This window comes from Meriones unguiculatus, chromosome X (assembly GCF_030254825.1).
Source record: "Meriones unguiculatus strain TT.TT164.6M chromosome X, Bangor_MerUng_6.1, whole genome shotgun sequence".
Classification (NCBI taxonomy): Eukaryota; Metazoa; Chordata; class Mammalia; order Rodentia; family Muridae; genus Meriones; species Meriones unguiculatus.
Window position 1 is genome coordinate 1,948,737 of NC_083369.1, and position 27,878 is coordinate 1,976,614.

General features: G+C 36.7%; 1 protein-coding gene across 7 annotated transcripts in view; it reads right to left on the bottom strand.

Moving 5' to 3' along the window:
* Window positions 1-27,878, bottom strand: part of Pcdh11x (protocadherin 11 X-linked) — a 630,344-nt gene that overhangs the window by 524,013 nt on the left and 78,453 nt on the right. For all 7 annotated transcript variants that reach the window (XM_060375759.1, XM_060375757.1, XM_060375760.1 and 4 more), the window contains one exon: window positions 5,414-7,909. In XM_060375759.1, coding sequence (XP_060231742.1) covers window positions 5,414-7,909 — 2,496 coding nt within the window. The remainder of the gene's footprint in view (window positions 1-5,413; window positions 7,910-27,878) is intronic.

The window sequence follows — 27,878 nt, forward strand, 5'->3', positions numbered from 1 at the left end:
CAAAAAAATCGAAAGAAAATAATTACACAAACACAATATCACCAATTAATTAAAAAAAGGATCTAACATTCATTGGTCACTATTTTCTATCAACATCTATGGACTCAACTCTTCAGTAAAAAACACAAAATAACAGAATGGTTGATGAAATAGGATCCAACCTTCTTTTTTTTTCATTTATTTGTTTTTTATTTTATTATTATTTTTTTTATCAGTTACATTTTATTAACTCTGTATCCCAACCGTGTCCCGATCCCTCATTCCCTCCCAGTCCCTCCCTCCCTCCCTCATCTCTACCGTGCCCCTTTCCAAGTCCACTGATAGGGGGTGACCTCCTCCCCATTCATCTGATCCTGTTTTATCAGGTATCTTCAGGGCTGGCTGCAAAGCCCTCCTCTGTGGCCTAACAGGACTGCTCCTCCCTTCGGGGGTGGGGAGACCAAAGAGCCAGTCATTGAGTTCCTGTTAGAAATAGTCCTTGTTCCCCTCACTTTGGGAAACCAATTGGTTACTGAGCTACCACAGGCTACATCTGAGTGGAGGTTCTAGGTTATATCCATACATGGTCCTTGGTTGAATGTCAGTCTCAGAAAAGACCCTGTGCCCAGATATATTTGGTCCTTGTGGAGCTCCTATCCTTTCCCCAACAGACTAACTCCCCTTCTTTCTTATGATTCCCTGTACTCTGCCAAAGGTTTGGTCATGAGTCTTTGCTTTGAAAACACTGCTAGTTAGAGTCTTTCAGATGCGCTCAGTAGACTCCTGTCATATGTTCAATGCACATCCCATCTGTCTTTCTAAACGAGGATTGATCATCTTACCCCTTCACTAACCCTTTATCTGACAGAGGACTAATATCCAGTATATACAAACAACTAAAGAAGCTGAAAAGCAGTAAACCAAGTAATCCAACTAAAAAATGGGGAACAGAGCTAAACAGAGAATTCTCGACAGAGGAATATCGAATGGCAGAAAAACACTTAAAGAAATGCTAATCGTCATTAGCCATGAGGGAAATGCAAATCAAAACGACCCTGAGATATCACCTTACACCCACCAGAATGGCCAAGATGAAAAACTCAAGCGCTAACACATGCTGGAGAGGTTGTGGAGAAAGGGGAACCCTCCTCCACTGCTGGTGGGAATGTAAACTGGTACAACCACTCTGGAAAGCTATCTGGCGCTTTCTAAGACAATTAGGAACAGTGCTTCCTCAAGACCCAGCTATACCACTGCTAGGTATATACCCAAAGTTCGTTCAAGTACACAAGAGGAATACTTGCTCAACCATGTTTATAGCAGCTTTATTTGTAATAGCCAGAACCTGGAAACAACCCAGATGTCCATCAATGGAGGAATGGGTACAGAAATTGTGGTATTTTTACACAATGGAATACTACTCAGCAATCAAAAAAGAGGAAATCATGAAATTTGCAGGCAAATGGTGGGATCTAGAAAAGATCATTCTGAGTGAAATATCCCAGAAGGAGAAAGACAAACATGGGATATACTCACTTATATAAACCTATAAGATATGATAAACATAATGAAATCTATATACCTAAAAAAGGATCCAACCTTCTGTTGCATCCAAGAAACCTTCTGTGTGTCTACGACAAAGACACACATTACCTCAGATAAAGGGCTATAAAATAGTTTTTCAAGAAAAGGGGCCCAGAAAACAAGCTGGAACAATTATCCTAATATCTAAGAAAACAGACTTTCAACCAAAATAATCCAAAAAGATGAAGAAGGACATTTCATTCTCATCAAAGTAAAATCCATCATGCGGACATTATAATCCTGAATATTTTTGCTCCAAACACAGGAGCCCCATCATTTGTATATGAAACATTATTAAAGCTCAAATCAGAGATCTGTCCCAATACCATCATAGTGCAAGACTTCAACACTCCATTGTATCCAGGGGACAGACAATCTAGACAGAAGCTAAATAGGGAAATAATGGCACTTATGGAGTTCCTAAATCAAATGGACCTAATAGATGTCTACAGAACCTTTCACCCAAACTCAAAAGAGTATACCTTCTTTTCAGTACCTCATGGGACCTTCTCCAAAACAGACCATATAGTTGGTCACAAAGCAAGCCTCAGAAGATACATGAAGACTGAAGTAATCCCTTGTATGCTATCTGACCATCATGGACTAAAGCTGAACATCAACAAAACAGTAATAGCAAAAAGACTATACCTACATGGAAACTGAAAAACTCACTACTCAATGACAACTGGGTTAGGGAAGGAATAAAGAAAGAAGTTAAAGACTCCTAGAATTCAATGAAAATAGAGGCACAACATACCCAACCTTATGGGACACAAGGAAAGCAGTGCTTAGAAGAAAGTTCATAGTACTAAGTGCCTTCAAGTAGCTAAAAGAAGACCTAGGAATAAACCTACATACTCTAAGTAAATTTGATTTTTGACAAAGACGCCAAAACTATACAATGGAAAACAAAAAAAGAGATAGCATCTTCAACAAACTTTGCTGATCCAACTGGTTGTGTCCATATAGAAAAATGCAAATAAATGCATATTGATCACTCTGCACAAAACTAAAGTCTCAGTGGATCAAAGACCTCAACATAAAACCAGGCACACTAAATCTGTTAGAAGAAAAAGTGAGGAAGAGCTTTGACCTCATTGGCTCAGAAGACAACATCATGAATAGAACACCAATAACACAGGCTCTAAGATCAAACATCGATAAACGGGACCTCATGAAACTGAAACGCTTCTGTAAAGCAAAGGACACTCATCAGAACAAAACGACAGCAAAGAGATTGGGAAAGGATCCTCATCAACCCCATATCTGACAAAAGGGTAATATCCAGAATTATTAAACACCAACAAACAAGTAATCCAATTAAAAACTGGTATACAGAGATAATCAGAAAATTCTCAATAGAGGAATATCAAATTGCAGAGAAACACTTAAAGAAATGTTTAACATCCTTAGTCATTAGGGAGATTCAATTTCAAAACAACCCTGCAATTTCACCTAACACACTTCAGAAAGGCTAAGATCAAAAATTCAAGAGACAACAGATGCTGGAGAGGATGTGGATACAGGGGACCTTTCCTCCATTGCTGGTGGGAATGTAAACATATACAACCATTTTGGAAATCAGTCTGGCACTTTCTCAGAAAATTATGAATAATTCTACATCAAGTTCCAGCTATTCAACTACTAGGCATGTATCCAAATTATGTTCAACTACACAACAAGGACATTGGCCCAACCATGTTTGTACAACTCTATTTCTAATAGCCAGAAGCTTCAAACAACCTAGATATCTTTCAACAAAGGAATGGATACATAAACTATGGTATATTTATCTAATGAAAGACTACTCAGCTATTTAAAAGAAGGAACTCATGCAATTTTCAAGCAATTGGTGGAAGCTAGAAAAGATCATACTGAGTGAGGTATCCCAGAAACAGAAAGATACCCATGGTATATACTCACTCATAAGTGGTTATTAGACATATAATATAGGATAAACATACTATACTCTTAAAGAAGCTAAACAAGAACAAACACTATAGAATCTGAAGCATGGAACAGGACAGGAGCTTATCACAGTAGGCATCTGAAAGACTCTATTGATTGAGATATAAAAGCAGAGTGTGACACTCATAGCCAAACTTAGGGCAGAATGCATGGAATTTTATGAAAAAAAAAGGGGTAGATAGAAAGACCTTGAAGGGACAGGAGCTTCAAAAGTGATCAACAGAAACCCCAAAAACCTTAGCCCTGGGTGCCCTGAATGAAAAGATACCCCCACCAAGGACAATGCATGCAAAGCACTTAAAACCCAGGCCCAGCTGTAGCCCATAGACTGAGCATCCAAGTGGGTGTCCTAGTAAGGGTTATAGGGGATTTCTCTGGCATGAACAATGTGGAAGGCTCCCTGATAACCTCCTCCTAGTGAGTGCTCCCTTGTCAGGCCACAGAGAAGACAATGCAACCAATGCTGTTGAATCCTGACAGGCTAGGATCAGATAGAAAGAGAAGATTATCTCCCCTATCTGTAGACTAGGAGAAGGGCATAGGAGAAAAAGAGGGAGGGAGAGTGGTAGGGGCATAGGGGAAGAAAAGGAAGGGAGAGTGGGATTTGGAGGAGATGATGGTGGGGGCCACAGCCAGGATACAAATTGAATAAATTTTAATATATGATAATAATAATAAACTGTTCCTAATATTATCATTGCTTATTTGCAACATTTTCTTGTATCTGGTAGACTGCTTTTAGCATCTCTAACTTTCATTGAAAAGGAATATATCTAACTTTCATTTCATAACCATTACATTAAGCGCAAATAACTTAATAAGAGAGGTTTATTCACTGTAAATTAGGTTAATAATTCACTGCATTGCTGAAATACTAAAATCAACAGGTAACCATACATTTAAGGGGAAATGTAGATTAATTCCATAATTTAATCTTATTAAGGAAATATCTTACTTAAAAGAGTTAATGTAGCTTTGAAGTTCTAGATAAATTTGTACTCATTTGTCCTTGGAATACTAATTTCTATGGTACCATAGTTATCAGAAATTATTGGGTTTTATGTTATTGTACAGAGATTTCTTATTTCTAAATACGCTCTTATTTTCCTTTATGCCTATTAAAAAAAGCTAACATTCCATTTTCTAAAAGTCATTATCTTTTAAGAATGTTTTCTGAAGAACCTTGAAGAATGTAAATATTCTTTGTAACCTAAAATGAAGATGTTTTCCTATATCTTCGTCTACCTGGAAGATCAGAATGATCATGCCTTCATTTTCTTAAGCTGTTTTAGCATTTTACCAAGAGAATGCAAGTTTGAGAAACCAATATTATTTTGACTTCATGATATGAAAGTGAATCTCTTCATTGTTGAGAGCAGGTGACATGATATCATAAGAAAGATGTAGTGGATATGTTAGTATCAGTTAATTATCTTGGCCATCTAAAGATTTGCTCACATGAAGCTAGGATTCACAAAACCGTTTATACTCAGAGACGCTTATCACTTTTGAAAAAGTTTTCCTATGAGGCAAGCAGCCCAGGTGTTTCTGATTCTTATGAATAAGATGGTAAAGTGGTTAGTCCTATAATCTTTATTATACAGTTTTCCAGTATGCACTGTAGCAAAAAGCATCACACTACCATCAACAGACAAAACTGTCCTTATTATAAGAATCAGTCTATAAGAATTTTTTTCTAACATAGCATTCATTTGGCACTGTTTACCAAATTTAAATGAATTCATATTCCTGTTAGAAAGTTCTGTGCAATATGATCATTTTGATCCTTTTTAGAAGTCAATGCTCTTTATAATCTTATATCAAGTAATAATAATGAGAATAATAAATTAGAAGGATTACTTTAAAAAGTTGGATTACCTACCTGTCGGGTATGTACACACACAGGGGTCTTGAAAGTTGTCACTGGATAGCTGCACTCAGAAACACTATAGGGATCAGAACTGCTGGAGGAGCACTTTGAGATGGAATCACAGCCTACGAAAGTATTATCAAGAGGCAGTTCCTGAATGATGTGGTGCTTTGAGTTCAGGGGTGTTTCAGGCTGGATCTGGAAGGCAGGCTGAGGAGAAGCAGATTTGTAGTGTCTAGCCAAATCAGGGCTATCAGGCTTAAAGGTAGAAGGTGTAGTGCCCCAGCTGTACTTGCCCACGGTTTGCTCTTCCAGCTCAATGGGAAGGTCTAGTGTGACACTATTTCTATCATTTTCAGCATCATCTGGCTTTGCTTCTTCAATAGTAACAAAATTGAGCAGCAGGTTCTTGGGGGCATGCTTTTTCTTTTTCTTCTTTTTCTTCTTCATCATAATCATCTGCCTGTTTTCTGGGTTTGGAGTAACCCACTCAGAATTCTGTTTGTTTTTCTGAGAAGCCTTAAGGTGTGGTGATTGACGGCATCTTACTACAGCAGTTATTAAAATCACTAGGACTACAGTTATGGTGCCAGCAACAATGGCAACCATGATCTTGACATAGTCAGAGGTTGGTAAGGTTGCATTAGTTGTTTCGGTATTTTGGGTTGCAGGCGAGTCAATGCTTTTGCGCACCAGTTCATAAACCATTGTATCATTGGGCACTGACTCATTCACAAACAGGTTGACATTTACAACACTGAAGAGAGAATCAGGTTGTCCTAAATCCTCAGCTTTGACTATCACTCGGTGTAAACCAAGATCTGAAACAACACATTTCTCCTTCAATGTGATGTTGCCTGATATTTGTTCAATCATAAAGAGTCCTTTTAGGTTTCCTCCAATGATGCTGTAACGCAACTCTGCATTCATTCCGGTGTCATTATCAATGGCAACAACCTTGAAGACAACTGTACCTGGATTTGTAGAAGGCAAAACCCATTCAAAGGAGTAATTGGAAGGAGGGTCAATGAAAACTGGTTTGTTATCATTGACATCAACCACATTTATAGTTACTTTAGCCGTTGAAGAACGTGATACCCTACCACCATCCTCAGCCTTTACATAGAAAGTGTAGGACTCTTGTTTTTCTCTGTCAAATGAAATATTTGGCCTGATCACACCAGTCTGTGGATCAATAGTGAACTGATCATTCACATCTAAGATGGAGAGAGTAACTGCAGAATTATCTCCATAATCAGGATCAGTCACAGTTATTAGCCCGACTGTGCCATGTCTTGGAAGGTTTTCAGGGACATAGAAGTTGTACTCATTATGCGTGAAAATTGGACTGTTATCATTCTGGTCAAGAACTGTCACGAAGACAGTAGCATTAGACATTAAGGGTGGAATACCATTGTCCTGTGCCAGCACTGTGAAATAATATTTTTCCTGTTTTTCTCTATCTAGTTTTTTCACAGCAGTCAGGATGCCAGTATGACGATCCAGGCTGAATTCAGGCGGTGCATCAAAACCTAGCAGGTAGCTTATTTCAGCATTGCGTCCACTATCTGCATCTGTTGCACTGATTTTTGTCAACTGTGCACCAGGAGAGTTATTTTCTAGAACAGAAAGACTTATAAAAGACTGGGTGAAAACTGGAGCATTGTCATTTTCATCTTTTACTTTAATCAGAAGCATGGCTGACTGATTCAGAGAAGGTTTACCAGAATCAGCAGCCAATAATTTGATGGCGTATTCTCTTGTGGACTCAAAGTCAAGAAATGCAGCAGTCTCCAAGAGGAACTGATTACTGAATACTGGCCTTAATCTAAAAGGGACTTCATGGTCTGTGAAGCAGGTCACCCTACCGTTATGTTCAGAATCCTTATCCATCACAGTTATGAGAGCAATTTTAGTGTTAAGTAAAGCATTCTCTGAAAGAAGCACAGTGCCATTGGTTGGATTGATGATGTATCTTATGTCAATTGATGGAACATTATCATTGATATCTGTAACATTTACCAGCACCACGGCTCTTGCTGGTGTTGATCCACCATCAGTTGCCAAGACCAATAACTTGTGGCTTGGTGATTCCTCCCTATCCAGTGGTTCTTTCACAGTGATAAGTCCAGTGGTAGTGTTAAGATGAAACAGTCTCTTAGCAATGTTGGAGACTAGATTGCTGAAATAAAAGTGGATTCTGGCATTTTCACCTATGTCAGCATCTGTGGCATGGAGCTGTGTCACTGAAGAACCTACAGGAGCATTTTCTGGTATACTGACTTCAATTTCCTTCTCTATGAAGATTGGTTGGTTGTCATTTGTGTCAGCAACACTTACTTGCAAAATAGCTGTACTAGATCTTTGAGGAAAGCCACCATCTTCAACTTTTACTTTCATCACATAGGTATCTTTCTCTTCTCTATCTAATTCCTTTTGAACAATCAACTGTGGCATCTTGTCTCCTTCTGGTGTTTCAATGACATCAAGATCAAAAATATTTTGACCCTGCAAAACAAAGAATGATACAAAATTTAAATTTTATTAATATAAAATACCATATTATGGTTAAATTATAGTTATGCTAAACCATGTAATGAGAATTATTTCCAGTTTCCAGGATCCACAGAACAGGAGGATAGTCTCAACAATGGATACCAGAAGATCTCAGTTCTGAATTTCAGTTTTGCCTAGTTAACACTGTGACTTCAAGCAAGTTATTAAATTCTTTAATACATTTAACGCATAGCATCTTTTGGTAGTAAATGTTTTTTCATTACTAAATTCTATTATTATTATTATTATCATTATTGTTTACAATTTATTCCATTTGTGTCCTGGTTGTAGCCCCCTCCCTTTTGTCTTCCCAGTCCCACCCTCCCTCTCTCTTCCTCCCCTATCCTTCTCCCCTAGTCCAAATATAGGAGAAACCAGTTTAAGTGTGAAAAAAAAAAGTTCAAATAAATAAACTTGAATTTGTTTACTTATTGCCTGACCATAGCTTATCAGGTCCCATCAGGACTGCCTGGATCCTCTACCTCTGTGGGCTGGCTAAGCTGGCCCAACAAGGAGAAGTGACCAAGGAACAGGGAACCAAGTTCATGTCAGAGATTGTCTCTTCTCCCCTGTCTAGGGGATCCACATGGAGACTAAGATGTCTATGGGTAAATGTAGTTTATTACACAAATTGTTTGTGTGCCCAAACGAAATGTATAGAATTTTCAAAAGAACTGTTCCTTTCACATGATAATGAAGTTATTACTGATTATTTTGATTTTAACTCACTTTAAAAATATGGCTTATTAGATATTGGTACTATAAATGTCATTGATTTCAGGTAGATAAAATTACCAGTCCTAATTAATGTCAAGAACCTTATTTTATGAACTTTAAAATCTCCTTTAATACAAAATGATTTTAAATTCATTACTGGTATTTCACTTTATATTAAAAAATAAGCTTGGAGTTGCAAACTCAAGCCTGACAAACAAACAAAACCCTGTAAAAAAGTAAAATGTTAAATTTGACTAAGACTCTTTCTAGCAAAAATCAAAAAATCAGAAGTTGATCAGGAGACATATTCTTGCTTTTAAAAAAATAAAAGCTATCATCACCAAATTTTGCCTATTGTTTTGGGAAAATATCCCAATCAGTGCGGTAAATGCTAACCTTTTTGACATGCATGTGCATAGCACCATGGCATTGCTTATTGGAAGATAATAAATAACACGGCACTTTCAGTATCATAAATCTGGTACAGTTGCCCAGAAAATGTGTAGAATGCCAGTAAGTACTAAAAATAGATCCAAAGTGACTGGATTCTAAAACTGATTAAATAAAGGCATTCGGTCAGAAGATTGATGAAAAGTGATGAGGAGACTAAAATGTTCTTCCTAAGCTTTTGCTAAAGCTAGATTTATTAAAACAACAATATGAATTTAAAAAAATATATTGTCACAATTTATTCAATTTGTATGCCTGCTGTGCCCCCCTTCCTCGCTTATTAAAGGTCTTTTTTTGGTGGGGTCCTATATATATTGTTACATCTTCTGGCATAAGAAATGACTTTTTAGGGTATAGAACGCTTTGATTTAGACAAACTACAGTGATGTGTCTATCTCAGAAAACAGTGGAGAAATATATTTAACATTCTCATTTAAAATAGACGGTACCATAATGAAATTGCTTTCGTTCCACTAAAGTTGACTTTTGCTGTATAAGCTGTCTAAAACTACTAGAGAAAATAAAGAACAACTGTTTATAATATTCAATAGTGTGTAGGCATTTATATTCTATGCACTATTTCTACAGCCTTTCTTCCACCATTCACTTGCAGCACTGTCAAGGGAGATAGAAGAAAACGAAATGGATTTTAAGCAAAATGGCTTAAGCTTTCAGTCATATATACGTCAATAAGACAGAAGCCACAGAATCTTTCCTACATTACATGCAGAGTTAAGAAAGCAGAATAATGTATAAGAAAACAAATTATTTTTAACAATGAATTTGAGCTAAAATATTCACAGTAATAGTGCTAATTTGGTTGAAATTATATACCACTTAAAATACCTTACATGTTCATTTTATTACCTGAATTAAAAAAAAACTTTTTCGAACAAAATATTCACATAATATTATTTATCCTTTTCTTTTTCAGTGTTATTCCAAGGAAAATTTCTTTTTACTGTACTAAACCTTTATTTTAAAGATTTTAAAGTTATGAATAGTTCATAGTTGCATTTTGGAAGGGAGTAAAAGTTTTGTTAATTTTTTATTTTTTATATTAATTACAGTTTATTTACTTTGTATCTCAACTTTAGCCCCCTCCATCATTCCCTCCCAATCCCACTCTCCCTCCCTCATCTCCTCCCATGCCTCTCTCAAAGTCCACTGATAGGGAAAGTTCTCCTTCCCTTCCATCTGACCCTATCTTCTCAGGTCTCATCAGGACTGGCTGCAGTCTCTTCTGTGGCCTGGAAAATCTGATCCCCCCTCAGGGGGAGGTGATCAAAGAGCCAACCATTGAGCTCATGTCAGAGACAGTCTGTGTTTTCCTTACTAGGGTACCCATTTGGATATTGAGCTGCCATGGGCTTCATCTGAGCAGGGTTTCCATGAATACTCCTTAGTAGGAGTATCAGTCTCCGAAAAGAACCCTGTTTCCAGATTATTAGGTTGTGTTGCTCTCCTTGTGGAGTGCCTGTCCTATATTTTTAAAAAATCCTTAAAAATTGAATATTTTTATTAATTACTGACTTTTGTGGCCATATCTTTCTGGTTACTACAGTAAATAAAACATTACAAAACATTACAAATTATTTGTGGCATAACTTCATTAAAAGGTTTTAATGTATTAATAGCTACACAATGCTACTACTGGAATGATGACATCACTGAAGATAACATACTTGTTATTGTCTGACAACACATTAACAAATTAAATACTTTTATTGGATTCCTTTACATTCCTTTTTTTTCTTTCTTGCTTCATTCTTAACTTATTTTGTCTATTCTTCACTAAATTTTGGAAATGTAGATGTTTATTTACAGAAGAAGTGAATTGCTAGGCATGTTGTTGGATGTATTTATACATAGTATTTAGGAGCCTGAAGCAAAATTTTGAGTTCCAAGGTAACCTGGGCTACATATTGAGTTCGAGAACAACAGAAAGAAAAATATAAAAATGGTAAATTGTGACAGGGACATAGAAAAGGAACAAATTTCCTAGAAGAAATCCCACAATATTTGATAAGTATGTATGCTAATTCAAAATTCTGATTCTCTCTTGTAATATTTGTTTCTGAATCTACCCTTTTCTTTCTAACTCTTCAGTTTCTAATGTTTACAAGGATTAAGCATACTCATATCTCTAAAATACTTAACTAAATAATTATTTGAAACACAGATTAGACAAAAACATGTATTTTACTCTTAATTTTAAATTGTTTTTTATATTACATTTATTTTTTTTATTTATTACAATTTATTCACTTTGTATCCCACCTGTAGCCCCCTCTATTATTACCTCCTTAGCTTGCCCTCAATCCCTCTTCTCCTAGCATGCCCTTCCTACGTCCACTGACAGGGGAGGTACTACTCTCCTTCCACCTGACCCTGGTCTATCAGGTCTCATCCTGACTGGTTGCATTGTCTTCTGTGGTCTGCTAAGGCTGCCCACCCCCTCAGTGGGGGATGATCAAAGAGCCAGCCACTGAGTCTATGTCAGAAACAGCCCCTGTTCCCCTTACTAAGGAACCCATTTGGACACTGAACTACCATGGGCTACATCTGTGCAGGGGTTCTAGGTCACATGCATGCACGGTCCTTGGTTGGAATATCAGTCTCACAAAGCTCCCTGTGCCCAGATTATTTTGGTACTGTTGCTCTCCTTGTGGAGCTCCTGCCCTCTCCAGGTTTTACTTTTTGCCCCATCTTTCATAAGATTCCCTGCACTCTGCACAAAGTTTGGCTATGAGTTTTAGCAATTGCTTTGATCTTCTGCTGGGTAGAATCTTTCAGAGGCCCTCTGTGGAAGGCTTCTGTTCTTTTCCCTATTTTCTCCCTCTTCCAATGTCTATCCTTTTGACTTTCTGAATGAGGATTGAGCCTCTTACCCAGGGTCCTCCTTATTGTTTAGCTTCTTTAAGTGTATAGATTTTCGTATGTTAATCCTTTATTATAAGTCTAATATGCACTTATAAGTGAGTATATACTATGTGTATCTTTCTGCTTCTGGGATACCTCACTCAGGATGATCTTTTTGAGTCACCACCATTTGCCTGCAAATTTTATGATTTTCTTGTTTTTAATTGTTGAGTAATATTCCATTTTGTAAATGTACCACAATTTCTGTATCCATTCCTCAGTTAAGGGACATCTGGGTTATTTTCCATATCTTGATTATTACGAATAAAACTACTATGAACATGGTTGAGCAAATTTATGGTCAAATTTTATTTGAAAGTATTTTATGGAATGTATCTTTAAGTTTACAATTTTAATCTCTATATATTTATTTAAATAAAATCTCATTCCTAATTGCTGCTAATCAGTGTTTTTTTAATAGATATTCCCTTGTTCAAAAATTAGGTGAGCAGAATTTACAAGCAAGCAGAAAGGAAATATATTAAAGCACTGAACATTAATATTTAAAGTCCATTAAGTATGACCTAGCCTTCTTTGTCCAAAAAGGATACCGAAACTCACTGAAGGTAAGTGACTGTTTTGCAACAATATCATGAATTTATAATGCAGCCAGATATGTATATCAAGGGTCAGGACTTCTAGCAAAATGATTTCTATGTAAACTTATAGTTATTTCTCATGCCAGAAGCTTTTTGGATCCTGACAAGATCCCTATATTATGAGAAGATCTCAGCATGTGGTAAATACCATGTAATTGTCATTTAAAAAAAAGTTGCACAGTTTTAGGTATTCTTTTATTTTGTTAAATTTTAATGTTTTTTGGAGGTGGTATTGTTTTATTTTGTTTTCTTGGTTTGTGTGAATTTGGTGTTATACTGGGTGTCCTTTGTTTGCTTGTTTGAGAAAGAACTGTAAGTTGAATAGAGAGGTAATGGAGATGATATGGAAGGACTTGATAGATAGGAAAAACATGATTAAATATATTTAAATTGAGAAACTGTTTTAAATAACAAAAGGAAATATAATAAATAGGAACAAGAATCAGATGATATCACACTGATTCTGACAATAAATAATGTTTTAATTTAAATAAATTTTACAGGACATTCTAAAAATTGGCAAGAAAAAAAAAACTGAAATTCTGCTTTCTGGTTGAGCAACATTGAGCTATTCTCACAGGTTTCTTTAAACCTGCATCTATCCTTTCTCTGTTCCTAAAAGGTAACTTTATTTACATCCCAGAATTCCTGGACTCAAGGGATTCTCCAGCCTTTTCCTCCAGAATATATGGAACTACAGGCGTGTCTCATGGACTCTCAACAATATGGCTGCTTAAACAGATCTTAAAATCAGCTGGCATACCAAATTGAATAGGGTGAATCTCATGGGTCCTCAACCCTAAATGGTGAGTTATAGATAATTATAACTGCTGAGGTATGGAGAATTATTTTTCATCAGGGATTGGAATCCTAAATATTTGTTCAATCACAGGTGGCCATACATAAAACCATATGCATACATACAATATTAAACAGACTCAGCAGTATAATTGATACATTTAACAATATATAAAACAAGTAAAATAGCATGTCACATATAAGTAACTTCTAACAATAAAATTCTTTTTCTAAAAAAAGAGGCCGAGAGGTTAAGTAGAGAAAGAGGAAGATATGAGAGGGATTAGAGGGAAGAAGGCAAAGTTATGTAATTATGTTTCAATTACAAAATATTTTAATGGTTTTTTCCCTGTTCTTTTAAGTACTTTTCTATTATTTCAGAAGTATAATGTTTTGTGAAAAAAAAGGAATCTTTGCATTAAATGTATCAATTACTTAATATGAGTTGAATTCACAAAATAGAATTAACTATACCAGGTAGTTAATTAGTAAAATATTTAGCATTTTTATTTTCTTAAAATTTTTCTTTCACTACTACTTTCTTTTGTATACCAGAAGTTCCTTGTCTTCTATCAGATATATGGCTGGAATGGAACCTTAGAGAAGCTTCTTGTCTTCAACTTGCATTGTTGAGTGTCCCTGATTGAAACAGAGACATGTACTCAAACTCTCTGAAATGGTCCAGGCACCTCCTTTAAGGAGTGAGCCATAACTATAGAAGGAGATGTTTGAGAGTAGACTCTACTACTTGTGTGCCCCTATGACAAGTTTTCTTCTTCTTTTTTCTTTTCTTTATATAACCTCTTGATCTGGTAGAGAAAAAAAAGGAGACATTCAGATCATTCCCTTTGATTCCTAGAAAACAGGTCCAATTTAAGGGTGATGTAATTTTGGCTCCCATCTTTTAGTGAACCTTCTCTATTGCTCAGCTTTTGTCAAGGATATATGGTGATACAATAAAATATTACTGTCTTTTTCTTTTTTTTCACATTTTATTTTATTTTTTTATTTATTTTTTTTAAATTTTTCATCAATTACACTTTATTCATTCTGCATCCCCCCATAAGTCCCTCCCTCCTCCCCTCCCAATCCCACCCTCCCTCCTCCCTCTGCTTGCATGCCACTCCCCAAGTCCACTAATAGGGGAGGTTCTCCTCTCCTTTCTGATCTTAGTCTGTCAGTTCACATCAAAAGTGGCTGCATTGTCCTCTACTATGGCCTGGTAAGGCTGCTCCCCCCCCAGAGGGAGGTGATCAAAGAGCAGGCCAATCAGATTATGTCAGAGACAGTCCCTCTTTGGGTTACTGTCTTTTTCTTTAGAAAAAAATTCTTTCAATAAAGAATGTATATCAAATAATAAATTCTAGAATAGATTAAAATATTTCATGTGTAATACCCTTAATCTGAAGCTTCATCTGCAATCAAGTAGCAACTAAAATAATGACTAATTTCATTTAAATTTTATGGTTATGTCAGTTACTAAAATATGGCATGAGTTTCAGTAACAGACAATGAGATAACAACTAAATGTTTGTTTGTTGATATTGAATTGCTAACATTCAAAATGTCTGAATACCGCCTCAGACACTCTGGTCAAGAAAGTCAGGAAGTAAGACAATATTTTTATAAGTAAGAAAAATAGTATTACAAAGTTTAAGGCTTCATCACAGTATTTTATCTTGCAAGTCTCAGGGCTTCGGAAGAATATCTTCCTTCTATCTTTCTTTTTACTTCTTTCTCTGTTGTGGAGAAGACAGTTTTCCTTTGAAGCCCTGCTTGATTTAATTTTTCACTTTTTACAAATATTAACAAGTTGAAGTAAGTTTTTTCATGGTTCACTGCTTATTATTGGCAGTAACTCTTGTACAAATTAGAAAAGAAAGCTTTCTAATAATAAAAAAATACTCCCTTTATTAGTTGAGCTCTCATAATCCAGAGTTATAAATAAACAAATATATTCAAATATAGCATTTTTTCATAACTTTTCTGTTAATTTTGTAAAACATATTAGCAAAGGGTATTTGACTAACATAAATATTCAATTTATTAAGTAGTCCCATGATTCTATTTTGGTAGCATACAGAGAACACAATAATAACAAAAACAAACAACAACAACCTAGAATATAGTAGTAAAGACTACTACTCTATGTAGGCATTGGTTCAGCTTCTCCATGTTCAGTGAGCTTGTGGAGATACGTTTTCTGTTGGTTTGAGGAGAGCAACCTACAGTCTTAGCAACAGCCTGGGTGGTTTGAGGATTCCCTTGTGACTTCTTTGGCCAACAACTCAATTAGATGTAAGCCAATCCATTTACTGAACATTTACTTTGGTGACAAGAGGTAGACAGGTAGGATTCTGTCTCTCGCACTATTTGGTGATTTCATTTAGATCATCTTTGTGTGTGTGTGTGCAACTTCTACTGTATTAGTTATCCATAGTTCCCCTTAAATGCACCTTAATTTTAGCTTTATTTCCTGGTATTCCCATCTCCAATCTTCTCTTGGCTGATACTTTTCATTTGATCCTCTCTTTACAGCCCTTCCCCAAATCCATCCATAATTACTATTCTGTTTGTCTTTCTTAATAGATCTTAATAGATCAGGGTGAGATGGGTTTTGGGACAATAATATCTTCTCTGACTATCCAAAAGAGCAGAAGATGTTGTGGTGATATAGAATACATGGCTTGGTGGTCATGGCAACAAAATAAGTAGAACCATGCAATGATTGTTATGGTCCAATAATGCACAAGGAGTGTGGGTGCCATTAGAACCTCATCTGGCATTATACCAATCCTGCAGCTATACAGGATCTTTGGAGGTGCTGAAACCTATATGACAGATGAAAGAGTAACTAAGGCAGGGTTCTGTAACTCACTTTCTATGAAGTTACCATCTAAGGATGTGGGACCTTTTGGTGATGCAGATGTTTTTGTCACTTGTGCTCCTGTTTGCAAATGAGAAATAAACTCATTGGTTCACTGGGAAAGCTGAACAAATACAAAAACAAAGTGGTCATATGTCTTAGGATTTAGATTTTCTTAGGCCTAATACAATGTGTTTTTTGAGAGTGCAGACCATAACACAATAAACATCAAAAACTTTTGGCAATAACAGTAATACATAAGTCTTATCTCAAAATAGAAGAAGCCTTTTAATAATCATTCTCTATCATTTTTTTCCTTTCAATTACAAAGATAAAGTAAATTTACACATAAAATTCATCTTGGATAATGTGTTGCAAACTTTTTGAAACTCAGTATTATTTCATACACTATTTAAACATCAAAGGACTTGTATTTTGATAAATGTTATATAATGATCTCTTATGGTATAAGTTGTACAAATAATATACTATTGTTTATTTTATCGATTAACCATTTCTGAACTACTGTCTTTCTTAAAGACACTTATAATTTGAATGTTTAAGGAGGAATTTTTATGTAAACTAAATCCTCCATGAAAGAAGGGTTAGACAGAAGGACCCATAGGGGGCAGGAGCCTGACAAGGAGACCAACAAAACCAAAAACTAGGTGGGCCCAGGGGGTCTGCAAAGACTAATGCATCAACTAAAGTCTATGCGTGTAGAGGACCTATATCTCCTGCTCAGATATAGCCCATAGACAGCTCAATCCATGTATGTCACCTAGTAAGGGGAGAAGAGACAGTCTCTAACATGAACTCAGTTGCCTACTTCTTGATTACTTCTCCATGTTATGGTGTCCTAGCCAGCCCACAGAGGTAGAGTATTCAAACTGTCTTGGTGGAACCTCATAAACTAGATTCATACAATAGAGGAGGAAGACTTCCACTATCGATGGACTAAGGGAGAATGATATTTGAGGAAGAAGGAAGGAGGATGAGACCAGGAGGAGATGAGGGGGACTACAGCAAGGATACAAAGTGAATAAAATTATAAATATAATAATAAAACTGTATGTCTTCCAAATTAAAAAAGAAAAAAAATCAGAGGACAACTTTCAAGTGTAAGTCATTTTTCTAGCCAACCTGGGATCGGCCTCAGCTCATTGAGTTTGACGGCAAGTATGCTAATCTGGAGTCATTTCAGTGTCATGAAAACTGATTAGTTTAACAAAAGAATTTATATATGTGATTAAAAAAATTACCACTTAAAAGTTCTAAAGACAAGTTACCATAACAGGAGGTATGATAGACTTTGTGCACATGTGAAATGTAACATTGAATTCAAGTAAGACTGATTAGTTTATTGGACAACCATACTTTAAAACTGTAAAATAATTTAATATGAATATCTTTGGATTTCAGGTAAATTTAAAAAATATCAAAATGATTCATGTTCTAAGACCAGTTCTAATACAGGAAAGGTTGAAGCAGATGTTAAAAAGAATTGAAAACATAACCAAGGGTGTGTGTGTGTGTGTGTGTGTGTGTGTGTGTGTGTAGCAGAGAGGCTATTTTCTTACTTATCATATATAATCAAATGTACCACAAACTAATTTTCTAATCTGTAAAGTTATGTATAATATTTATTTCATTTCCTTGTTGTTGTTTCATTTATGTAGACATGGTATCAGTCTATAATTTCAGCTGGCCAAAAACTTGCAGCAGTCTACAAGCTAAGCAACTATATATGATTGTGAAAGTTTTCTATGGAAACCACAATGTTTAAAAATTTTTCAATTTTTAAGCAATTTTTATAATTTTTAAAATTTTAGGTCATACATGAGCTATTGAACAACTTATAGATACAGTCACTATATTATGCTCATAAAAATGTGGAAACATTTCCAGACCTGACAATATGTCATAGTTAGTTTTTGAGAAATAATATTCCTTCAGTAAACAATATATGAACATCAATAACAACACAGCAGAATTATTACTGTTTTAAAGTCATCTTTCTTGCCTTTTGTAGTTAAACTGATTTTATTATTACCAGAGTTATCTACATTTGCAGTAACTGCTTTTAAGTATATTAGCAAGACATGTGCTTAAATAAATTCAATAGTTTTTTTTTTTAGGAGTATGCTAAAACAGTCAGACTGACTCTATAAATTGAGGTGTAGTTGAAATAACATGAAATGTATCTTCTTATCCATGAACAGTGTCTAGTGAAAGACATTCAGCATGGAATATTGGTAACAACATACGTTTCTGCACCATACCTGATTCAATGTGTCACTACTTACACAACATTTTAAGGATCTAATTATACTTTGTCATTAAAGAAAAGATTTTCCCTAAGATAACAGTATTGGAAGTGTATGTATTATTTATAATGTGTAATATCTGAATCCCCAAGAAAAAAAAATCTAGGCAAATCCACTAAGGCAGAAGTTCCCAACCTCTCTGGCATCAGATTACTCTTTCACAAGAGTCATCTAAGATATTTACCTTGTTGTTCATAACAGTAGGAAAATTAGAGTGTTGAAGCAGCAATGAAAAATTTTTATGCTTGATGTTCACCAAAACATGAGGGTCTGTATTAAAGGATTACAACATTAGGAAGATTGAGAACCACTTCACTAAACAAATCAACACACATTATATAAAATGAATTGCATGGAGATTGTGTTGTTATAATATTCTTGTGGAATGTATACAATTTTCACTTGTTCATTCAAATGCTGATTTCTCTCCCTCCCTCCCTGGTTTGAATCTGGACATTGCATTGTGATATTTATTCTAAGCATCACCTAACTCAAGTTTGTATAAACATGCCACCGTTTGTTCTCTCTATTGTCAATAAAACAACCATCCACAATGCTGAGCAATAAAGAGAATAGGGTAGGAGATCCTGGTCCAGAGGGGAGGAGAAGGAAGCAACTGGGAGGAATAGGAAAGCAGAGATTAGCAGGAGATGACTTCAAACCATGAGGAGAGATGAGCCGGACCTAAGCTATGACTAAAAGCAAGCATGATGGGTGAAATATGAATGGTAGGAAACTATGCGGGCTTGGAGGTTTAGGATGGAATAACTATTGCCCAGAATTGTGTACTAGGTTAATTAAATAAATAAATCCTAGTCTCTGTGTGGTGATTTGGGTATACAGCTGGTTTAGGAATTACCACTACTTAACTAAATGATTAATCAATAATAAATATCAATAATCAGCAACAAATGGCACCCAACTAATATAGGTATCCACACCCTTTAAATAACACTTTAACATAATTTAGTGGAGGGAATAAACTCCCAGTGATACAACCCAAACTTAAAACCTAAAAATTCCCAGATCAAATACTATCTCTTCAAGAGACTTTTTTTTTATTTTTATTTTTTGGCAGGATAGGAGTAGGCAGAGTAGAGCTGCCTTCTGGTGCCCCTCCCACACAGTACCAGAATGCATCACCTCTACTGAGCAGTGAGAGTAAGAGCTACTAACTGTTGTGACCAGGAAGGTGTCCACAGGATGTTGAGTGTGGTCTCCTGGGTTTGGAAACAAAAGCCTCTAGTACTCAGTAAGTGTCCACAAGACTGTAAGAGTTAGTGACCATGTTTGGAGTCTTACCCACAGTACAGGAAGGTATTCATTCCACAAGCAGTGAGAGTGAGCACCCAAGGACAGAGCTGCCCAGCTCTGGTTCTAGGAAAATATCCACAGAAAGTGGGCTTCGGCATTGGGTGGCTTAATGCTGCTGGGTCAGAATTGTTAATGCCCTGCCACTGCCTGTCCTAGATGGTATCTTCATATGGTGTATTTGGACAGGTGGTGGCCTAAGGCTGTAGGTGGAAGCCCTGGGTGCATGCAAGCTGCAGGTCCCAAGAAAGTATCTACTAATGATGGGTTCCAATGGGTGGCCTAGGATTGTGGGGTCAGAGACAAGCGATCTGTACCTGGTGGTACTTTTGGGTTTAGGAGGGTGATCTAAGGCTGCAGGGTAGGAGCCCCCACCTGCATTCCCACCCCTCGTGTGTGACTCTGCGGGCAGTCCCAGGAGTATATTCACAGATGGTGTGTTTGGGGAAGTAGCCTAGGGATGCAGGATCAGAACCCAGAGAGCTGCCGTAGGTCTCAGGAAGATATCTACAGATGGTGGGATTGGTCAGGTAGCCTAGGACTGTGGCAGTGCCTAGCGGAAGCCTGTGAATTTTTCCTGGAATTAGCCACATGGCCTGAAGATGGACCTTCAAGTATGCCCAAAAAACATAGACGTCAGGATTTTGGGGTCCACCGTAGGGCCTGCTGGTCACTCTGCTCTCACTGCTGATCTGCTGTTAAGATACCCTGTGTGGTTGGCAATACCATCTTGCATGTCCTATTTTCAGAGTCTCTTTTTTTTCATTTTTTAATTATTTTTTTATACTTTATTCACTTTGTATCCCCCCATAAGCCCTTACCACCTCCCTCAAGGATCCCACCCTCTCTCCCCCTTCTTCATGCATGCCCCTCCCCAAGTCCACTGATAGGGGAGGTCCTCCTCTCCTTCCATATGATCTTAGTCTATCAGATCACATCAGGAGTGGCTGCATTGTCATCTTCTGTGTTCTGGTAAGGCTGCTCTCCCCTCGGGGGGAGGTGATCAAAGAGCAGGCCTATCAGATTGTGTCAGAGGCAGCCCCTCTTTCCATTACTATATAACCCACTTAGACACTAAACTGCCATGGATTACATCTGCACAAGGGTTCTAGGTTATCTCCATGCCTGGTACTTGGTTGGAGTATGGGTCTCTAGGAAGACCCCTGTGTTCAAATCTTCTAGTTCTGTTGCTCTCCTTGTGGGGTTCCTCTCCTCTCCATAACCTACTATTTCCCACTTCTTACATAAGATTCCATGCACTCTGCCCAACAGTTGGCCATAAAGTCACAGCATCTGCTTTGATAGTCTGCAGGGCAGAGCCTTTCAGAGGCCCTCTGTGGCAGATTCCTAGTTTGTTTCCTCTTTTCTTCTTTTTCTGATGTCCATCCTCTTTGCCTTTCGGGAAGGGGATTGAGCGTTTTAGTCAGGGTCCTCTCTCTTGATTAGTTTCTTTAGATGGACAGATTTTAGGTTTATCCTATAAGTCTATATGAGTGAGTATATACCGTGTGTGTCTTTCTGTTTCTGGGACAGCTCACTCAGGATGATCCTTTCCAGGTCCCACCATTTACCTCCAAATTGCATGATTTCCTTATTTTTCATTGCAGAGTAATACTCCATTGTGTAGATGTACAACAATTTCTGCATCCACTCTTCAGTTGAAGAGCATCTGGGCTGTTTCCAGCTTCTGGCTATTACAAATAAAGCTGCTACAAACATGGTTGAGCAAATGTCCTTTTTGTGTACTTGAGCCTCTTTTGGATATATTCCTAGGAGTGGTATGGCTGGATCTTGAGGAAGCGCTATTCCTAGTTGTCTGAGAAAGCGCCAAATTGATTTCCAGAGTGGTTGTACAAGTTTACATTCCCACCAGTAGTGGAGGAGGGTTCCCCTTTCTCCACAACCTCTCCAACATGTATTGTGACTTGAGGTTTGGTCATCTTACCAAAAGCAATCTACAGATTTAATGCAATTCCCATCAAATTGCCAACACAATTCTTTACAGACCTGGAACGAAAAATTCTTAACTTCGTATGGAATAACAACAAACCAAGAATTGCTAAAACAATCCTCTACAATAAAAGATCTTCTGGAGGTCTCTCCATCCTTGATCTTAAGTTGTACTATAGAGCAACAGTTTTAAAAACTGCATGGTACTGACATAGAAACAGAATGGTGGATCAATGGAACCGAACAGAATATCCAGAAATAAACCCACACATTTATGGACACCTGATTTTTGACAAAGATGCCAAAACCATACCGTGGAAAAAAGATAGCATCTTCAACAAATGGTGCTAGTCCAACTGGATGTCTACATGTAGAAAAATGAAAATAGATCCATACTTATCACCCTGTACAAAACTGAAGTCCAAGTGGAACAAAGACCTCAACATAAAACCAGACACATTAAATCGGCTAGAAAAAAAATGGGGAATACCCTAGAACTCACTGGCATAGGGGACAACTTCCTGAACAGAACACCAACAGCACAGGCTCTAAGAGCAACAATGAATACATGGGACCTCATGAAACTGAAAAGCTTCTGTAAATCAAAGGAACACCGTCATCAAAACAAAAGGACTGCCTACAGATTGGGAAAGAATCTTCACCAACCCTTTATCTGTCAGAGGACTAATATCCAGCATGTATAAAGAACTAAAGAAGCTGAAAAGCAGCAAACCAAGTAATCCACTTAAAAAATGGGGAACAGAGCTAAACAGAGAATTTTCTGTAGAGGAATATCGAATGGCAGAGAAACACTTGAAGAAATGCTCAACCTCACTAGCCATTAGGGAAATGCAAATCAAAACAACCCTGAGATTCAAGACTCTTAAACTGTCCCGGGAGCAAAAGACAGACTACTATGGGCATACCTGAGACTTAACATACAAAATTGGCTTCTGCTACAGTCTAACAGGAGGGGTACACAAGCATGGCTTCCTTATACTGTGGCTGGCTCAGCTCAACTCTGAGCAACAACAGTAGTCATGGCTGGAAAGAAAGAAACTGGAGGCACACAGACCTCTAGACAGAGCTTGGCCCAAAACTGCATCTAAAATAAAAATGCATGGCAGAGGGTGTTTTAATCCCTTTTGGCTTTGTTTTGGTTGTCATAGTCATGGATCTGGTTGCAACATGTTTAATGGTGATGGCTCTTCTCCGTACCTTCTCCACGACAGTTCAAGGAGAAAATGGGGAGAAAGCCAAGGAATGGAATACTAAGTTACAGACAATAGAAAGGGCCATCTTCGTAATAAAAAATTAAATTAATTGCAGCTAAAATTCAAAGCTCTCTGGCTGCAAGATACATGCCAGCTACTTGTGGTAAGGGTCTACTCATTCACTGTAACAACAACTAAATTCCAAAAAAATAACCAACTGGGCTTTGCTTGTTATTTCCTAAATTGGCACAACTGACCCAAAACTTAAAATTTTCTTGTTTCTTTGCTTGATGTTCATTTAAAAGCTTTGAGTTACAAAGATATGGAATTTATAAAAAAAAATATTTGAGCAATTTGGTGAAGGCATATGACTTTAATCCCAACACAAAGTAAAACAAACAGGCAGATCTCTGAGCTCCAGATCAGACTAATTTATATAATAAAACCAGGGTGGCAACTCCTGCTGTTTAGCCACTTGCAGAGATAGTCTAAGATTCAAAATTGACAAAATTTTTCTTACGGTTACTATGTAAGTTCTTTTTTTCCTAAATAATAGATATTATGTCCTTATTGATCTAAAGATTGGATTCATATCAAATTTAGGTTTATATAAGGAGAGATGATGTCACACTGCTCTGAAAAGGCAAGCCAATCTCAGTTAAGATCAAAAGGAAGGAGAGGAGGACCTCCCCTATCAGTGGACTTGGGTAGGGGCATGAGTGAAGAAGGGGGAGGTGAGGTAGGACCTGAGGGAAGGAGGGAGGGGATTATGGGGGGATACAAAGTGAATAAAGTGTAATTTAAAAAAAAATTAAAAAAAACTTATAGTTCCACAGAACTGGTACCAATGGGCATTTTAGCTCAAGAAATATGTTCTGTTGGTCAATGTAAAGACTCAAAATTAGGCTTGGAGACAAACATGCAAACTGTATGCCTCCCACATCAAAAAACTTTTAAATGCTGACTAGATTAAGGTGTCACACTGATCAGAAAGCGGGATTATCTTTTCAAATGTAAGGTGGAGCTGCAACTCTCAGTCATGCCTGACAGAAAACAAAACAAAAAACCAAAACCAAAACAAACAAACAAAAAACAGGAATCTTACAGGTGGCAAAGTACATGCCAGCCTATTTAAGTCCTAGAAACTCAAATATTAAATTCATATTTTTAAAAGGCTGAACCATCCATCCCATATAAAAAAAGGAGATGGGAGTGAGCCAAAAAAGAGCCACAACCAATGTAATAATCCAGGTACAAGCTGCCAAGGATATGCTTAAACTCTAAATTAAAAAGGAGTTCATATAATGTTTAATGAAAACATGCATTTTCTGGTGGGTACTCAAGGCAACCAACTTGTCTCTCTAATGGGAGGCCTTCTCTTAGGTAGCAGTTGGCTTAATACCACTGATGACCAAAAAACCAAAAATTATATTTTGATCTATACAACGTTATTTTGATTTCAACTTGATAATGACTGTATTTTCAATAATAATGGTAACTTTGCTGATCCAATCACAGGAAAAGAACTGAGACATAAAAAATACCTCCAGCCAGAACTTTAACAATACACAGCCAATAAATCTCTGACTACAATAACCTCAAAATTTATTATGCCATTCTTTTAATTGGCATAAATAAAATTGGTTTACACCTTAGTTTCGTCCTGCACGTCTCATGCATTTATAATTTTAGAAATGTATATTGTTTGTGAGAAGTTATGTTCGCAAAACAAAAGGACTGGAAACCAGAGATGCTGGATCAAACCTGACAGAAATCATACTTTAAACATGCTGAGACATTGACACATCTGTTCCAGCATCTTTCATGTTCCAGCATTCTGCTTGTTCTTACCTCAACTACCTTAATAGCTGTTTCTCATCAAAGCCTGCTCCCAAGAGAGCTTTAAAGAAAGCTATTAATCTCAACTAGTCCAGCATTTTAGACTGTTCCAAACAAGACTTCTAATGAACCTAATATTTCTCAACATTCAAAGACTGGACAACAATTGTTAATGCTTGCTTAATTAACCATTTTCCCAATTTCCTTTAGGCCCCCAAGAAGGGTTTCTGGGTGTCCAAAAAATCAGCTAGAAGAAATCTATGAGAATGATGTCCAATTTTCCTTAAGCGTGGTTGGATATGTTTTAGGTTGTTTTCTGTGGCTGTGAATATTTATTGTCATTGGGAGATGGTTATAAATTATTAATTGTCTTATTCAGAAAGAAAACAAGTTTAGACTCGGGGATTTCTCTCTTTTTCTCTTCTCTATCTTTCTTTCATAGATAAGGAGAAAAGGGGTTGAAAAAAAAGAAAGGCAAATACAGGAATATCATATAGGAATAATAAGACAAAAGGTAGATTATTGAATCTACTCAACTTATAGTTTTATTTGTTATTAGCAAATAAGATTAATTTTAGCTCTGTAATAGAATTTTGTATATTGATGCAAAAATAAGTCTATTTTAACACAGTGGTAAATTTTAGTATATTGATACAAATTCAAGGTTATTTCCAATACTTTTAAGCTGTTATTATGAACCAGTTAGGGTATTCGGTAATAATTATTAGTTAATCAACTCATAGTCATCTCAGACACTAGTCTAGTCTAATTTTTTTGTAAGCTGCTACCATTCTCAAGTGTCTGGTGGGGTTGAAGACCAAAAAGTTATAGTTATAATTAAGCTCAAGTCATTTAGAAATTAAGAAAATGTTTTCATATAGGTAATACCAATAAGGATAAAAGTTAATTTAGGTATAGAACTGTAAACTTGTCAAGATAGGATAATCAGATACTTCCTCCTAAATTGCTAAATACACATGGACTGGATATTGCATATGTAAATTTTACCTAATAGGTTTCATAATTTTATAATTATTATTGTATTGAAAGAAAGGATTTTTTTATTGGACTTAAAGGGGGAAATGTTGCAATGATGTTCTTGTGGAAGGTATACCAATTTACACTTGTTCATTCAAATGCTGATTCTTTACCCACTATCTTGTTTCAATCCAGACATTGAAAAACAAGAATTAAAGCAGAACTCAGGAATTTAAGATACTTTAACTTAATACGTGATTATGCTTGTTTAATTTTAACTTTTGAAATGGTATGGGTTGATTACAGGATACAATATACTGTCATTCCTATTTTATAGAATGCAGAAATGGCAGATGATCAAGTGAGCATAAAACAAATATAACTACATAAATACCAATACAAATACAAAGCATAAAAATAGTTATTTCCTTAGCCTACAAAGTCTGAGCACTTCAGGAAATATTGTTTTCAGGTACACCAGACAAAAAAAAATAAAAAATGAAAAAAAATAGTCGCGGTTTCCAAGAAAGTAGTTAACAGTACACATCTTATCTGAAAGGCAGAGGATCCAAAACTCCTCTGAAACTGGTGAGTGAACTGGTAGCTGAAGCTAAAACATCAACTTTGAGGCTTCCCAGGCTAGAGAAGACAGATTGGATCCAGTTCACCTGTGGACATCTCCAGGGTTTGAGGGTACCATCCCTTACCCAGACAACAGCAGCGACTGCCCCACATAAGGGCCTCCCTGCCCAGTGGCCAAAATTGTAAACACCACTGACAAATCTCTTACACTTTAATTTTCCCCTGTAAGCACATATCTGAGAGTAAAAAACTATGAGCTCCACCCTACCCCATACTTTCCTCACACTCCTGCCTGCAAGTGTGCCTTCAAGTGAGTACATGTAGAGCCCTACATCCAGCCTCCCTGTACCCTAGCAGCCACAATTCTATTCCTTCCCACCCACTGCCCTCACAGTGGGCGACATATGAATCCCTGGGACATGATTCTCAACAATGAAGCCCCTGTTCGGTTGGTCTCCCAGTGGAGTCCAAGCAAATAATTCCTAGAACCAAGATGGTGCAACCCAGACACATGGGAGTGCCTGGAGGACATACAACATGCCTGTGGACACTGAGCCATTGCCTGAAAACCATGGCAGCATATCCAGCTGAGCTTATACTTCACCATTCCAGGAATCTACACTCAGTAACATATTCCCACATTTATGCACATGCAATGCACCTATAACTGTTCTCTCTTATCTACATCTGAAACAACACCATCCACTCTCAAACCCTTCGACCTCTCTCATCTTACAAAAGAATACTCCAGACTCTAGAGACAAACATACCCAGTCTACAGTACAGGCTCAGAACAGTACAGGAAAAACAATCAAACAAAAAAAAACAAAACAAACAAATAAACAGCATACAGATAAACAGATAGATAAAAGACAAGAATAGGAACATAAACAACAAAAATAAGGATATCATACCTTCACCAGCAAACCTCAAAATCAATGGATATTTAATTCATTTGAAACACAGGAAATTGATCTCAAATCTATGCTTATTCAGTTATTAGAGCCACAAAAGAGGAAACGAACAAAGCTCTCTAAGAAAAACAGGCAAATATAGACAAACAACTAGAGTCACATTTAGAGACACACATAGAGGCACATAGAGAGGAAACAAACAAACAAAAAATAGAGGCCCTGATAAACAGAGAGGAAGTCAAATGCATACAGAGGGAAGAAAGCGACAGAATACATGAATACAGAATAAGAATCAATAAAGAAAACAAAAACAGAAAAAACTCTAGAGCTGGAGAACTTAGAGAAAAGATCAGGAACCACAAAGGTAAGCATTACTAACAGAATACAAGAGATGAAAGAGAGAATCTCAAGGGATGAAGACATAATTGAAGAAATCAATACAACTCTCTCTAAA